The 16343-nt window shown below is 37.5% G+C and overlaps 1 protein-coding gene across 1 annotated transcript in view; it reads right to left on the bottom strand.

Annotated features, from left to right (window-relative positions):
• Positions 1-16343, bottom strand: part of DNAH1 (dynein axonemal heavy chain 1) — a 225215-nt gene that overhangs the window by 90049 nt on the left and 118823 nt on the right. The window contains exons 23-33 of the mRNA XM_087954929.1: positions 16203-16324; positions 15297-15402; positions 13301-13480; positions 11332-11472; positions 10621-10784; positions 10156-10269; positions 6343-6531; positions 5390-5495; positions 4698-4811; positions 1211-1360; positions 822-908 (exon numbers count right to left, since the gene is read on the bottom strand). Coding sequence (XP_087811055.1) covers positions 822-908; positions 1211-1360; positions 4698-4811; positions 5390-5495; positions 6343-6531; positions 10156-10269; positions 10621-10784; positions 11332-11472; positions 13301-13480; positions 15297-15402; positions 16203-16324 — 1473 coding nt within the window. The remainder of the gene's footprint in view (positions 1-821; positions 909-1210; positions 1361-4697; positions 4812-5389; positions 5496-6342; positions 6532-10155; positions 10270-10620; positions 10785-11331; positions 11473-13300; positions 13481-15296; positions 15403-16202; positions 16325-16343) is intronic.

Here is a 16343-nt window from a genome sequence, read left to right as displayed (position 1 = left end):
TAGATGAAAAAGGTCCCTGAAATCTAAGCAGGGTTTTGGCACAGGGCATTCGCAATAAGGGGTGTTTTGCAACTGGTCCCCAGAAATGAGAGGACTCCCTGTCATTTCTGGGGGCTGGCACCAAATGCCCCATGCTGTAAATGTTTCGTGCCAAAATCCTGTTTGGATATTCTCTTCTGTCCACAGAGGGAAGGGGAATTATCAGGCACAAGACATCTCCTATGGGAACTGCAGCACTGGCTGGAGAAAAGAAGCTTTTTTTCCCCTTCAGCCCACCACTGTAGTTTCCTTCTGGGTATGGAGAGGAACTGCCTGCCTCCCTTTGATAGGCAATTCTTTATTCCATCTGCTTAATGACCCATGCTTAATGGTTGCAACAGGAAGAGGTGGGATTGCAGTCCTGAGTGAGGGGGGTCATATGACTTAATAAACACTTAATAATTGTAATGTCTTACAACTTAAATTCCAGGTTCAACTATGGTCGTAAGTCAATGGCTATCTGTAATTAAGTTTATCTTTTTGCTGCTGTTAGCCTCTTTGAACATTCAACTGAATATAAGATAGGTTAAAACTTAATGAGATGAATAAATGTTTTAAAATGCTAAAATGCTATTATGCTTCTGAACTATTATTTATTTATTTAAATGTTCATCTGAATAGTATTATGATATAATTATGATATAATAATCTAAATACTTTAACAATTTTCAGACATAAGAGGGGAAGTGGTATTTAACTATGTTTTAATTATTTTAAAGGTCATTCTCCATAGTACAAAGAGACATCCTACTAACAGTGCAATATTCTCAAGAAGAACTTGCCTCATTCATGATTGGATTTTCTCTTTTGAGATTGCCAGCTGCTGAAATCACAGTCTTCACAGCTCTCATTCCAAAATCATAATGATCCTATGGTACATATATATATATATATATATATGAAAAACGACAAGCTGTTAAAGCAGGAACTGTATTGGAAAGGTAATTATCTGTTTAGTTAAGTTTAGAAAAGTAATTTGTAAAAGAACCTCCTACTTCAGCTGCAGTTGAATCATATTTCTAAAGAAGAAAAGTAGTATGTACTTGTTCAAAGCAAATCTCATGTTTTAATGTTTGTGTATGATCAATGTCAAAAGATCAAAGAAACAGATAGCTCCTATGTCTTCCTCATTCAGGTATGAATTACCAAATTGATGGAAATGCATATTTACCTGAGAACTGAGTTGTTCAGAAGACAATTTGAAAGTGGTAGTGATCTTCTTTGCCAAAACTTTGGCCTCATTGAACCCAAAAGAATACAGAGAAATCTCAGCAATCATGGAATAATCTGGAACCATCATGGCCACTGGACGAAAAAGAGCCTGGAATATATAATTTAATTTAGTGGGAATTATACCATTACCTTTAAGAATATTTTAAAAATATCCCTGCTGGATCACAATAGTCAGCATTTTGTTTCTCATGATGGCCAATGAAGTCTCTAGAGTGCCTAAAAGAGGTATGGAGATCTTATTTTCCTGCAAGTGGTATCTGAAGGCATGCTACCATCAATCTAAAGGTTCCATGGAGTCTCAAAATTAATAGTCCTTGATAGCATTGCCTTCTTCATTTAAATCAATATTATTTCCATTTAAAGCTGATGAAGTAAGTAGCCTGTGCTACATTTTATAATAATGAATTTCACAGATTATTTACGATATGAAGAAGTGTTTTCTTTTGTCTGTTCTAAATCTCCTTCCCTCATCTTCATTTAATGGCCCCAATCCTAGAGTTCCCTGTCTACTTTCTTCATTATTTTCTACTGTATGCTTATTTATGTCTTCCTACATTTTTAGCTGATGAAATCCCAAAGATTCTAATTTTTCTTTGTAGGGAAGATGGTCAAACTCTTGGTAATTTTCATTGCTGTCTTCTTTGTTTTTTTAATCTGGATCATATTCTTTTTTTAAACAAGGTAATTGGAATAGTATGTGATTGTCAGGTTTGTTTCCAATCCCTTTCCTAGGGACATTAAGCCAACTGAACAATATGTTCTCTTTTTATCTCTTAGTCCTTTTTAAAAAATTGATGTCACATTCAGCTACCTTCCAATGCTCTTCCACTGAAGAATATGGCACATGTTTTTGTTAAGAAGTTAGCAATTTCACATTTATCTTCCTCAGTTTTTTATTCGATAGCATATTTCTAGATCTAATTTATATTTGTGGTCAGATATTATAAACTATAGTGATTCTGTGAAAGAATCCAGTGTCAATATTTTGTATATTGCATGTTAGCTTTTATATGTTTCTTGCTATAAAAAGCAACACTTTCCCAGCATATCTTTCTGTCAGTTCTATAAAGTTTATAGAAATATGCACTGATTCAGGAATGTTGTTGTGGGGAAAATAGAAGGAGGAAGATGTATCAGGTCTGATCACCTCTGAGTTATTTATTAAAATAAAGATGGCATAAAATAAAATTAGAAATCTACCCATGTCTGTAAAAGTGAGGGTGATCTAATAACTATCCTTGTTCCAAGTAGCTTAGGACCTCATATTGTATGTCAAAAGGAAACCTTTTGTTTGGTATTATTTAGCTGCCAAAATCAAGTTAGTTTTAGCAAAAGGGATAATATAGTTATACCATTCAGCAACCTGGGCACTACATTCTGTATCAGCTGCACATCGTGGATCAAGTTTAAGGGTAGCTTCACATAGAATACATTACAGTAATCTAAATGTGAAGAAGAGACTTTGTGAACTGTTGCTAGGACGTCACTATCCAGGAAAAAAAAATTATAGCACATTTAGGCTCTTACATCCCCCAATTCCCAAAGCCAAGAACTATCAATCCACATATTTTTTGTTTTATCAGGAGTCAACCTCAGTTTATTTGTCCTCATATACTTTCCTCTAATTTTTTTTGCCACACTTTGTTAGTGATCTCTTGAACTGAGATATCTCAATTCTACAGGTGAAACTTGAAAAATTAGAATATCGTGCAAAAGTTCATTTATTTCAATAATGCAACTTAAAAGGTGAAACTAATATATGAGGTAGACTCATTACATCCAAAGCAAGATTATTCAAGCCATGATTTGTTATAATTGTGATGATTATGGCTTACAGCTCATGAAAACCCCAAATCCACAATCTCAGAAAATTAGAATATTACATGCAATCAATAAAACAAGGATTGTACATAGAACAATATCGGACCTCTGAAAAGTATAAGCATGCATATGTACTCAGTACTTGGTTTGAGCCCCTTTTGCAGCAATTACTGCCTCAATGCAGCGTGGCATGGAAGCTATCAGCCTGTGGCACTGCTGAGGTGTTATGGAAGACCAGGACGCTTCAATAGCAGCCTTTAGCTCTTCTGCATTGTTCGGTCTCATGTGTCTCATCTTTCTCTTGGCAATGCCCCATAGATTCTCTATGGGGTTCAGGTCAGGCGAGTTTGCTGGCCAATCAAGCACAGTAATTCCACGGTCATTGAACCAGGTTTTGGTGCTTTTGGCAGTGTGGGCAGGTGCCATTCCTGCTGGAAAATGAAGTCAGCATCCCCATAAAGCTAATCTGTGGAAGGAAGCATGAAGTGCTCCAAAATCTCCTGGTAAATGGCTGTGTTGACCCTGGACTTAATGAAGCACAGTGGACCAACACCAGCAGATGACATGGCTCCCCCAATCAACACAGACTGTGGAAACTTCACACTGGACTTCAAGCATCTTGCAGTGTGGGCCTCTCCATTCTTCCTCCAGACTCTGGGTCCTTGGTTTCCAAATGAGATGCAAAAGTTGCTCTCATCAGAAAAGAGGACCTTGGACCACTGAGCAACAGACCAGTTCTGTTTTTCTTTAGCCCAGGTAAGACACTTTTGACGTTGTTTGTTTTTTCAGCAGCGGCTTGACAAGAGGAATACGACATTTGAAGCCCATGTCCAGGATCCGTCTGTGTGTGATGTTTCTTGATGCACTGACTCCAGCCTCAGTTCACTCCTTGTGAAAGTCCCCAACACTTTTGAATGACCTTTTCCTGACAATCCTCCCCAGGCTGTGGTCATCCCTGCTGCTTGTGCACCTTTTTCTTCCACACTTTTCCCTTCCATATAACTTTCTATTAATGTGCTTTGATACAGCACTTTGGGAACATCCAACTTCATTTGCAATTACCGTTTGAGGCTTTCCCCCCTTATGGAGGGTGTCAATGATGGTTTTCTGCACAACTGTCAGGTCAGCAGTCTTTCTCATGATTGTGATTCCTACTGAACCTGACTGAGAGACCATTTAAAGGCTCAGGAATCCTTTGCAGGTGTTATGGCTTAATTAGCTAATTAGAGTGGGACACTTTGAGCCTAGAATATTGAACCTTTTCACAATATTCTAATTTTCTGAGATTGTGGATTTGGGGTTTTCATGAGCTGTAAGCCATAATCATCACAATTATGACAAATCATGGCTTGAATTATCTTGCTTTGCATGTAATGAGTCTATCTCATATATTAGGTTCAGCTTTTAAGTTGCATTACTGAAATAAATGAACTTTTGCACGATATTCTAATTTTTCAAGTTTCACCTGTATTCTTCCTTGCCTGTTTTTGATGGCCCCTCCACTCTCCACATAATTTCTAATGATCACACAAAGAAAATGGAAGAGGTTTAAATTCAAATGAAGGTAATATATGTAGTATTTTTGTAACTTTCAGCACCATTACCTTTAAATTATCAGGTAATTCAGTGCGACCAGCATAGCCAGGGTTCATTGTGATGAAGACTGCACAAGATGGAACTAGTGGGATCTCAGCTCCTTCAAATATGAAGCGATCTACCTGGAAGCAATAAATGTAGTGAAAAATTTGATATTCAAAAATGTATCTTTAAATTCCATTATAAAGAGACTGTTTTTGGTTATAACATCTTCCTCACAATTTTACAGATTTCACACACCAGTGACTGAACAATTATATGATAAGTCCAGCACAAACAGTTGTCCAGTTTAGAATTTTAAATTTAAAAAAATCATTGAATTCTAATGATAAATAGTAGTTAAGAATCTCAGTTGTGATAAATATCTGAGAATAAATATAAGATGTAATCAAAGAGTATTAGGTTAGTATATGAAATAGGCGACACTAGGTAATTTGTTTATCCCAGATGTTAACAGATGTTTCACTCAGTCACTAGAGTACCCTTTGGGGATGGATGGATGGATAGACAGAGAGATATTTGTAATTGCTGTGTACACATAGAGATGCATGCCTATGTAGCATTTTTTTTGCATTCAGACAGCAAAATTGTTACTCCTAAAAAGCCCCCAAATACATTAGCATGAATTCATGTTGACTCAAGATGAAAACCAATTAAAAATAATAATAAAAAAAGATATTATGAAGATATCCTGACTTACTCGCTGTTGCTGGGCCTTTTGAATAGTTGTGATCTGCTGGGCAACTACAGACAACACTTCAATGTCAATGCGATTGAATTCATCAAAGCAAGCCCAGGCTCCAGAGCTAAGTGTAGAAATAGAAGATAATACCAGTTATCCATAGTAATTATTACTAATGCAATCAGTAATAATCAGAAGATATCAGCAGAGAAAAATGACTAAACCAATTCTCTAATTTTCTTATTAGGACATTTTGCAAATAAGGTTTGTATGTGAAATCCACACTAAAACACAGTACTCATAGATTATTTATTTATTTTGTGGCAATGCTCTACTCAGAGATAAAATTGAGAAGTAACTTCTAAAGTTCTGATGTTGTGGTGCTGGGACACTGTTTTAATATTGAATTGCAACAAATACAAAACTTTTGGGATGTAGGATTGTGTTTCAGGTTTATTCAAAGCAAAATAAAATTTCTGTTTCATGAACACCCTAATTTATTCTAGTTCAAAATATAGTATACAGTTTCACCTGAGATCTGTATCCACCCTCAGCCCTTAAAACATGGTTCTATCTCAAGCCTTGGATTAGAATGAATAATAGAGCTTTTGTGGGAGTTTGATTATCTGATTGTGGGCTTTCTCTGATTTTTCTTTTGGATTGTACTGTTTCCATTTTTTATGGTTTTAAGGTCATAACTGCTCAGAACTTTACATATTGGAGCAGCTTATACATTTAATAAATAAGTAAATGAATCTTGTACTTTAGCCAATTCTCAATACTTTAGGGCCAAGTATGTTAACACTTCTCCTTGGCAACAAAAACAGACAAAAAAGAGAATGATAAACCTATGATTTATTCTGAACACGTGCATGCTCTCTTCCATTCCTCTCTTCCATTCCTCATTTGATGTAGCTCTATTCTAATTCAGGCATATTTCTTTACATGGGTACAGTACTGTGCTTTAGTACCTGGCTAGTCCTTTCAGGAATTTTCCCATTGCCATAAAGTCAAGCTGATCAGAGCAATTAAACACAACTGTCTGTATAGCTAAAGCTTTTCCCAGATCCTTAGTTGTCTCTGTTTTGCCTGTTCCAGCTGGTCCTGCAGGAGCACCTCCAAATTTCAAATGCAAGGCTCCAGTCAAGGTGAGGTAGCATCTGTAACAGGAATTAAATCATTTTCAGAATTCTGAATGTATCCTTTTAAATTTTCTAGATTGAAGCATTTATTATTCATAAATCAGCATTCTGAAGAACCAGCTTATACGTTTATACTGTACAATTGCAATTTGAAATTGTTCATATGTAAATAGCAGCATAGTCTAAAATGATATATATAGAAAAGAGTTCTCTTTTATTTTAGTAAAATAAATGCAATTATTTCATGAAAGAAAAAATACTAAAAGGGCTGAAAAGCTTCTCTGATTCTTTCTGACTCTTTAATTTGATGATCAGTTAGAGTTGAATGAGGTTAGACATGATTCAGCTGATCCCTTGAGAACAATTAGCATTTCAGAAATCCATTTGACCCTCCTCCAAAGTACTAATAATCAATGCTGATGCCAATCTTCAAGTATAAGACTTCTTTGAAACAATACCCACAGTCTATGCTATTCCACCACCTCCCCTCCCCACACACAGTGCTTTAACCATTCTGAATTAATTAGGCATTTCCATCATTCCATATTATCCACAAAAGACCACTTGCTTAAATTGCCTTTACTACCATTTCTGACAACTCAATGGCCATATCCTGTTCCACTTACAAAAGATACAAGCCCTTTTTGCACATATATGGATGCTACATTATCATAATTAAAGAAATATATCTTAGCATTGGTTTGCATTTGTGTAATAGCTTTTAGCAGGAAAGGCTAATTTTCTTTTTATGTACTTGTATAAATCTTAATTGTACACAACTTTTAACTATAACAGTCATGTCGAGACACTCTAGTTTCCATACGACTATGGACGAGCTGATTAACCCCAAGTGATACTTGCATCACAAACCTTTTCCTCGATTGTCAGGAAAAAAAAAAGAAGAAAAAGCAGCTCCAATATTCTATTGCTATGGGATTACTGAAGCAAAGAGAAAGGGCACTTTGGCCCTGTCCATTGAGGAAAGAAACAAGTGTAATCAATTCTGGCTGGATGTGTGCAAGAATGCCATCAGGGAAAGATTGGTCTGATCAAAATTGGATAGAAATGCCAGTTTATAGCATATTATATTATTTTGGCCTTAAACTCCCTAACTCCCAATAGTCTTCTTTCCTTATGTGTCACTTTTTTTTTAGTTTGAAAACCTGATGGTGGAGCCTGTCTCTCTTTTATTAATTGATGTGAGGTGTTTTGAGAGAAAGAATTGTCTGAAGGGTGAGATTAAAATACTGTAAATAATTAATTTTGTTTCCAGCATTATACTGACATATCTGATTCATAGAAATTTTGAAAACTTTCACACCTTAACTAAGGATTAATGAACCTGGGCTGCAAAACCCAGATGAATATTGCAGAACAGCAAAGAAGCTGGATTTGTTTGTTTGTTTGTTTGTTTACTTACTTACTTGCTTGCTTGCTTGCTTGCTTGCTTAGTTACTTACTTATCTATTTATTTATTTAATTTATAAAATGTATTGGCCACTCATTATACCATAGGGTAACTTACAGCTTACAGCTACATATACAGTTAAAACATAAAAAGTTTAAATCGGACATTAAAACCAAGGACACGTGGGGAGGGATGGACAGAGTGGGGAGACGTGGGATCTGTAATTACTCAACCACTTCCATTGCACTGTTCCCCCTCTGGGGCGCCAAGCTGACTGGCATAGCCATGTCTTTAGGCCCTTACGAAAGGTTAGGGCCAACCTCACATTGGGGGGAGATGTTCCAAAGGATAGGAGAAACAGCAGAGAAAGCCCTGTTTCTGGACCCCACCAGCCAGAATAATCCAGCTGATGGGACCTGTGGCATGCCTCCTCTGCTGGCATGAGTGGTACGGGCCAATCCCAGTGGGATGCGACGGTCTCTCAAGTAACCTACACCTATGCCATGAAGGGCTTAGTGCCCATTTCATAATTGCCTTGATTTTTACCCCCCCAAAAAAAAATATTGCTGATTTACTTGTTGGTCTTGTCCTGGGTTTCTTTCTTTATGCTGTCTCTAAACATCCTGAAACCCTATTGTTTTTTGTGCTGAACTTATCTTCCTCAGTTGTACATTCACATTAGCCTCACCTGGTTCTTCAGGCTTCCGACTTCTTTGAAATTCTGAACACATCCTGCTATCATCTTCCACAGCACATTTGACTGCAATCAATTTTTTATTACTTTTTAAACAGCATGCCATTAAGCTTCACATCTTGCCTCATCAGTAAATCACCAGTTTCTGGACACACAATCCTTAGTTCAACTTTTCAATTTGATTTGGCAGACAACTCATAAGAGACAGCTCATCTAGATTAGGATATTGCAGACAAAACACAGCTTGGCAGCGAGATCTGTTCTTCGTTGTTGATGCTACCAGAAACTGCCCTCCCACAATGGTAGTGCTGAACTGAACATGGATGAACTGGTGTCAGGTTTGGGCAACAAGCCACTTGGTAGATTTTTGCTACAACTAATGGATCAACAGCCACATACAATGCTGAATAGTGTTGGATGTCTCCCCGGTGGTGACATGTGTTGGTCTTGCCTGACTGCCCTGACAAGAGGGCAAAAGTTACTCATTCAAGGCAGAACTGGCTAAAGAAGCCAGCATCTTGACTTGACTGGACACAGCCATGAGTAGTAGACATGCTAATGTGATGTAAGGTGGATATTATGTGCACACAAGAGACACACTAGAAAAATCAAAAGTCTAGTGACATTGGTAAAAACACAAAATAATCTACGGTTTCAAACAAAAAAGGCATGGCTATCATAGTAGGCACTGATCTGTACAGCCATCTTGTTGAGGTTCATTGACACTCTGACCATCTCATGTTAACTGCCATCATACTGCTGCCACACATTTTCTTGGTCTATGCCTCACAAACTGGATATGGTGGAGAGGAGAAACAATAGTTTTGGATAAAAACCATTCAAGATTGTGTATCTACCTGCCTGCAAGAAAACCTACTGTTTCTCTGCAACAACCTAAGTGGACATGTCACAATTGTCATGGTGGCAATGAACATGATATGCAAAACGATGAAGGACAGTGAGTACTGGATTTCTCCAAAACAAATGACTCATTAACACCAGCACATTTTTCAAAAAAGTATGTCAACCACTTGAGCACCTACGCCAGCAGCAACCGCAAGAGCTAGATTTTACCTGTGTGCAATGATTTGACTTGCCCACTGTCATGGGTGCAAAGGTCATTTCATCTAAATACCTCGCCCAGCATAAGACACGTGTTGATATGAAGATCAATAAGCATGCAAAGAATGACAGCAGCATGGCAAATCCAGAGAAAATCAAATGGTGGAATCTACAAGGCTGCCATTGTTGACTGCATCACATTTTATCCAATCACTTCAGGCTTGATTGACACAAGTCCATGACTGCTGCTGTGAGAATAACCCTAGGCATTGCAATATTTATTGATGTACAGTATTCCAAAATGCTTTTCTGTGGAGGATTCCTGCATATAGCTGACTCATGACAAATTACCTTGTGGGTCAACTGATGACAGACTTCACCAAAAGTCACAAACAAGACCCTTGATTCAGATTTACTCATTTACTCATTCAGAACTATGAAGGAATTTAATTGTTTGACACCAAAGGAGTTACTATACCTGTCAGTAAGAGGGGTGATCACAAGGCGCCCGCTATTGCCCAAGTATTCATAGCCATAAATAAATTCAGCATTCACTGCCCGAATGTATAAATCATCCCTTGTCCAGTAGTACCTAATAATGCATTAAAAGTTAAATTGAAATATATGAATGGTACATTTTATAATACAACATTTCTGTTCACCTGGATAGATTTCATTTATACTAAACAATCTTCTCAGAAATAACAATGCTGCTGCTGAGGCTGATTATTATTAGGGGGATGCTTGTTGTACTAGAATAGTGACCTGAATATAATTATAAGAAGGTAAAAACACAGAATTGAAAGAATATTTTTAGACCATTAAAATTATGCCCGATCTCTCTCTTTCTCTCTTGTCCAATGTACCTCCTACTTAAAAAGAACAATTCTTCTGTACTACTAGCAATTTCTATTAATAGAATAGGTAAGAGGAAACCCCTCACCTGAGCTGGGAAATCCATTCAAAATCATTTTCACTCATGACATTTTCCTCAATAAGTTTAGCTGCCACATCCTTGGCATGAACTTCAATCACAATGAGAGCTGATAACACTCCTCGCTGCATCCGAGACAGTTTACCTCGCACAAGTGCTACTAGGTCACGCAGCTGCGCAAATAAAGCAAAACAAATCAAGCAATGTCTTACCCACTATATCACAAATCTACTTGATATGCTCTGGGCACTTCTATATTGACTCCATAAGAAAACTATTGTTACTTGCTTCAACATGCTAATGGATGCAGAATTGAAAAATTTGTGGGAATGGAGATCAGGCTATTCCTTTATCCCATTCTTTTTCAACCATCAATTTCTGGATTATTTTGACAGTAGTTTTCCAGGGGAAATGAGAATAGACAGAATTCGATTCTGGACAAGCATGCTGATATATCAAACCCTGTCTGAATTTTATACACAGCACAAAAGCAAGGAAACAAGCTGAATCCTAACAGTTCTAGTAGCTTTATTGATCCCAGAAGTCCAAACCATTCAGATTTTTAGGCCAAGACCATGAATAACTATTTGAAACATGGTATTATTATTTGAAAAAATATCTGAATAAGGCTAGAAGACTATTCTAGGAAATAACATGAAAATAAACATTTCATTGCAGAAATAATTTAAATTGAAATATGCAATTAACTGATATTTTTACCTGAGCACTTAGCTGTGGAAATAGCCTAGTAGACAAATCTCCAGCTTCTAAAGCTTCTGATACTTCTTTTGTCCAGTATGTTTGACATCCAGCTATGGTCACCTGGCCTGGCCAATCTAAGACCCATGTGGTCCGAGATGTCTTTAATTAAAAATAGATCCCTTTATTGATTAAAAAATGGGTAATTTTCTTTCATTTTCATTACTATTCCATAACCATGATATAACCAACTGTAATTTACTGTAAAACATATATAACAGTACTTGGTAATGCATACCTTTTGGAGAAGGACAAGTACATTTTTCTTAACATTTAGAGCATATATGCACATAAATATGAAAGCTTTTAAAAAAAAGTTAAGATCAGTTCAGTGATATCACAAGTTTTGTTAGACGTTAAAATTGGTTTCCTTGGTGCCTGTTCCCCCCCCCCTGTCCCGGGTTTTTGTGGAGGAGGGTGAAATTTTTTTGTTTTCTCTTTTTTTCCCCCCCCCCCCCCCCCCCCACCTTTTCCCCCCCCCCCCCCCCCCCCCCCCCCCCCCCCCCCCCCCCCCCCCCCCCCCCCCCCCCCCCCCCCCCCCCCCCCCCCCCCCCCCCCCCCCCCCCCATTAAAATTTTTTTTATTTTTTTTTTAACCTCCTTTCCTCCCCCCCCCTTGCCCCCCCCCCCAACTATCCCCCCCCCCCCCCCCCCCCCCCCCCCCCCCCCCCCCCCCCCCCCCCCCCCCCCCCCCCCCCCCCCCCCCCCCCCCCCCCCCCCCTTTCTTATCAGCAGACAGTGACAAAGATTTAAATCTTTTTCACAAGAATTTCTTGTAAGACGCTAGCCAAGTGATGAGACTAAAATCAAATCTACACAACATTACAAATGTAGCTAGCAGATTTTGAGGTGATAAGAATGATAAGGAAGCCTCACCTTCAGTATGTCTCAGCCTAGGATGTTCAAAAAGACATGCAGCTTTAATATACTCCTTGGATCAATACTACTTTTACTACTTAAAATCTTAACCTGCATCTTTGTTCTGGAGAGCCATTTATCAGCTTCATACAATCAAGAATACTTCAACCCATGAAATTCAGCTGGCAATCTCATTCCTACATTTATAACTTCAATCAGTATATCCAATCAAATTGTACTTGATTATAACTTCAGAAGATTCAACAGTTGAGAACGTAGGAAGAGTTAACATTAAGAGCCCCTCTCGGAGGGAGATGAGTATTTAAGAAATATGAAATATAAATAAATAAGATTACAGTGCAGCATTTTGCACTGTCTCTCTGTTATCTTAACAATATTGACTATGACTAATAAGTTTCAGACAAATACCTCTCATTTCTTTCCTCTTTTATTTTGTCACACTGTCAAATACATTCATTTGGTTTTACCACTGGTAAGCTAAGACATGACTGATGATACAGTATACATAGGGTTGTTGTTGCTTTTCCCTGATTTCAGTTCTCTTTGACTTATCTTGCAAATCTTGAAAATATATTTTAGAAGCTATGCAAGCCTTTGTGGGTTTTTTTTGTTTTTTTTTTACATTTTCTACTATAAACAGGGATTGATATTTGTGGAGTTTGATGTATTTCAACATTTTAAACATCCACTAACAAGACTAAAAATCTAATACCTGGCCTGGCCAATCTAACCCACAGTCCAATGTATTTTATACTGTCTATTCGGACAATCATTTGGCTTACTTCTGCAATTCCTATACAACCCTTTTAAATAATGGACAAAAACGAGGAAAGAGGCTTTTCTCAAAGAAGAAATATGCTTTTTGAAACATAAACAGAAGGCAGACACCAAGACATATTATGTGCATATTAAAAACCAAGCATAAAATGAGAAAACCAGAAGGTTATTAAAATTCACATCGGGAGTTTATCAGCAGAGACGGGAGCCTTACAATAGCACAAATAGCATCCATTTTTACATGAATTCTATACAATTATAAACAAGAAACCTACTTTTGGGTAAGCCTTAATTGCTCTTTCAATATTGTCCCGCACACTAGCCTTCATAATTTTTTCAACTTGCAGCAACCAATCTTCCACATTGCCCGTGGGATAAATAGGAGAGAAAAGCTCCACTTCTTCATCTTCTGCAGAATACATGTGTGTAATCTGCAGATCTTCCTGAAAGAGAAGCTAATGAGAAAAAACACAGCATGAGACTGACAACCATTCTTCCATTCTTGCCTCGTACAAAGAATAGATAAAGATCCTGTTAACAGGTAACTATTTTTTTCATTTAATTTTATTTTCTAAAGGTAGAGAAATATATTCTGATCTCATAAGCATGTTCACATAGCAGTACCTATATGTGTCACTTCTCTAGCTCACCTCAATATGTAGGATTTATCTATTTGTTTGCTTGTTTGTTTACTTATTTATCTACAGTTTAATCTCTAAGTAACTATCACTGATTCAGGGCAGTGCAGAAAATTTAAAAAAGACACAATATATTAAAAAAGGAAAGATGGTTCTAGCAGGGGAAGGCATTGAAGACCTGAATGTTTCCCCAAGCATTTGGATCAAGTGGGCAGATAAAGTCTGTTATTATTGAAGGTAATTTATACTATTTATTGTTTATCCTTGGGTACTAATGAATTATGTCTAATGGGTTTATGTGATTTAATTCTGTAAACTGCTCACAGTCACATGTGTGACATGGACAGCTATACAAATCATATAAGTGTTATCTTATCTTATCTTATCTTATCTTATCTTATCTTATCTTATCTTATCTTATCTTATCTTATCTTATCTCCTACATATATATAAAACTTATCCCATAGTGGATACACATTTCATGCTAGCTCAAGGTCAGGGGAAAAAGATAGGCCTTCTAAACTCACTTGAAGCAAAAGAGAACTGAGGCTGTTTGAACTACCAGGATCATGGTGTACCAAAGGATAGATATTATGTTAGGGAAGGCACAACTCCTGGATCTTGTAGTATAGCATAGTTTGATAGATGGGACCCAGACCATGCCAACATTATCAAATCTTCTAGCATTGGTAGAAATGAGTAAGATCACTAAACCATATGTCTTATAGGGATTTTTAATATAAACCCACTGGTAACAAAAGCAGTTTGTGAAGGAAGAATGTTACATGGAAATAGTAAGGTAAGCCTATACGTCAGGTTCCCATAGATCCCTATCGGGACACTTCCATTCTGGTGGGAGGGGAAACTTGGTAACATTTTATTATCTGTTCCTAGCTTTGGTCTTTCCTTTGATGCAATTTCGTGGGAATGAGAACGGGGAGGGATGAGCCTGGGCCCATCTGTTTTGTCTTAGATCCGAGGGGTCAAGTACGCAGCCCTTGAGAACGACTTCTTATCACCTTCTCAGCTTGAGGTTCACACAATATCATAGCTGGGGATTATCTTGCTTCGGACTGGACAGAAGGGAGAGATTTCGACAAATTTTAACCTAACGCTCTTACGCTGGAACGTTAGATCCTGCTTATTTTCCTTGCTATTACTATTTCCCAGTAAAAGTTCTTTTTGAAATGCTACCTGTTTCAAGAGTTCTGCCTTCTTGAGGAGAGAGGAGAGGCAAGACCTTACACTATAGCTACTCATGCTACTGCATTCTGGACTAGCGTTAGCTTCTGAGTGGTCTTCAAAGGTGAATGCATTGCAGTAATATGAGGTGATTAGGACATGAGTGGCCATAAGAAGGGCTCCCAATTTAGGAAAATGTGCAATCAGTGCCCAGGAAAAATCTGCACAAAGGCCATAGCTGCCATCTGCTCTTTCAGACCCCCAAATAGCAAAACAGTTGTGCCATTCAGAAATAAGAATGGAAAATCCCCAGAGCTAGAAGGTCTGTGAATGCAAAGCCACTTGATCCTGTCAGAATTGAGCTTAGGCCAGTTCCTCCTCATCAGACCCCTAGAGATTCCAAGGACTGAGACTAGACCTTGAGAGCATTATTTTCCCATGCAATGCTTACCCGTGCAATATTCTCAAAACACTTGCGGAGGTGAGGCTGCACAGCTGTAGGATCTTTGGTTTGAGACAGTATTTCTAAAAGTTCATCATCAGAAAGGAAATAAAATCTGGAAAGGAAAAAGATTCTTGTTTGTCCTTAGATTCTAGAACACAATATGATATAGTACATTAGAATGCAATTTTAAAGTCTTGGATCTAATTCCAGAATCACTTTCTTTCTAATACAATCCTTCTACTGGGATTCTAAAAGAGTAAAATTTTACTAAAAAAGAAAAGTTCCTTTTGTAAAAGGACAACACTGAAAATGTAGGAATACCAAAGAGATTAATCCAGGATATTAAGAGAAGATTAGAGCCCATTATTCTTTTATGAATTCCCAGTGAACATTTTTTTTTAGAAAGGATTATTGCCTGATGCTATTCTAAAAACTCTGAGAGATGTAGCATCAGACTTAGAAGAGGGATTTTTTTCTGGGTAATAAATCTTTTTCTTTCTCCCTCCCTCCCTCCTTAAATGAATAATATTCTTATGCCCTGCAGAAAAGAGACTTCAATTAAGACCTGTCCCAGAATATGAGTAAATCTTTTTCTAGTGAATTGAGCACATGGGAATGAAAGTAGATACAAAACCTCCATACAGGTACTTCAAAATACATGCTACTTCCCAGTCTTTTTCCCCCTATTGCTCTATATTTAAATCTCAATTACAATAATTTTACTCCTGAGGTTACAAGTTTCCTTGTTCAATATCACTTGTCTCCCTGATACAAAAGCTGAACAGCATCCAAGCACACATTTCCTCAAGTAAGAATGACAGGACATCTTCAAGTAGGAAGCAAGAGAGATCCTTCAGTTTCTTTTCTTTTGCTCCTGGGTATGTGTTTAAGTATTTCAGATCATAAAATTACCTTGGGAAAGCTCCCCTCTTAGTCTCCAAGTATTCACTTAAACCTTTCTGCACCAGATCCAGTAATTTATTACATTCCCTCAGCTTTTCCAATAGCCTTGGGTCAGGGCATACATTAATTACCTGGAAATTGACAGATTAA

This window comes from Notechis scutatus, chromosome 2, assembly GCF_049901735.1.
Source record: "Notechis scutatus isolate UNSWTSFEM ecotype Mainland chromosome 2, rNotScu1.2, whole genome shotgun sequence".
Classification (NCBI taxonomy): domain Eukaryota; kingdom Metazoa; phylum Chordata; class Lepidosauria; order Squamata; family Elapidae; genus Notechis; species Notechis scutatus.
This window is presented reverse-complemented; position numbering and strand designations above follow the sequence as displayed.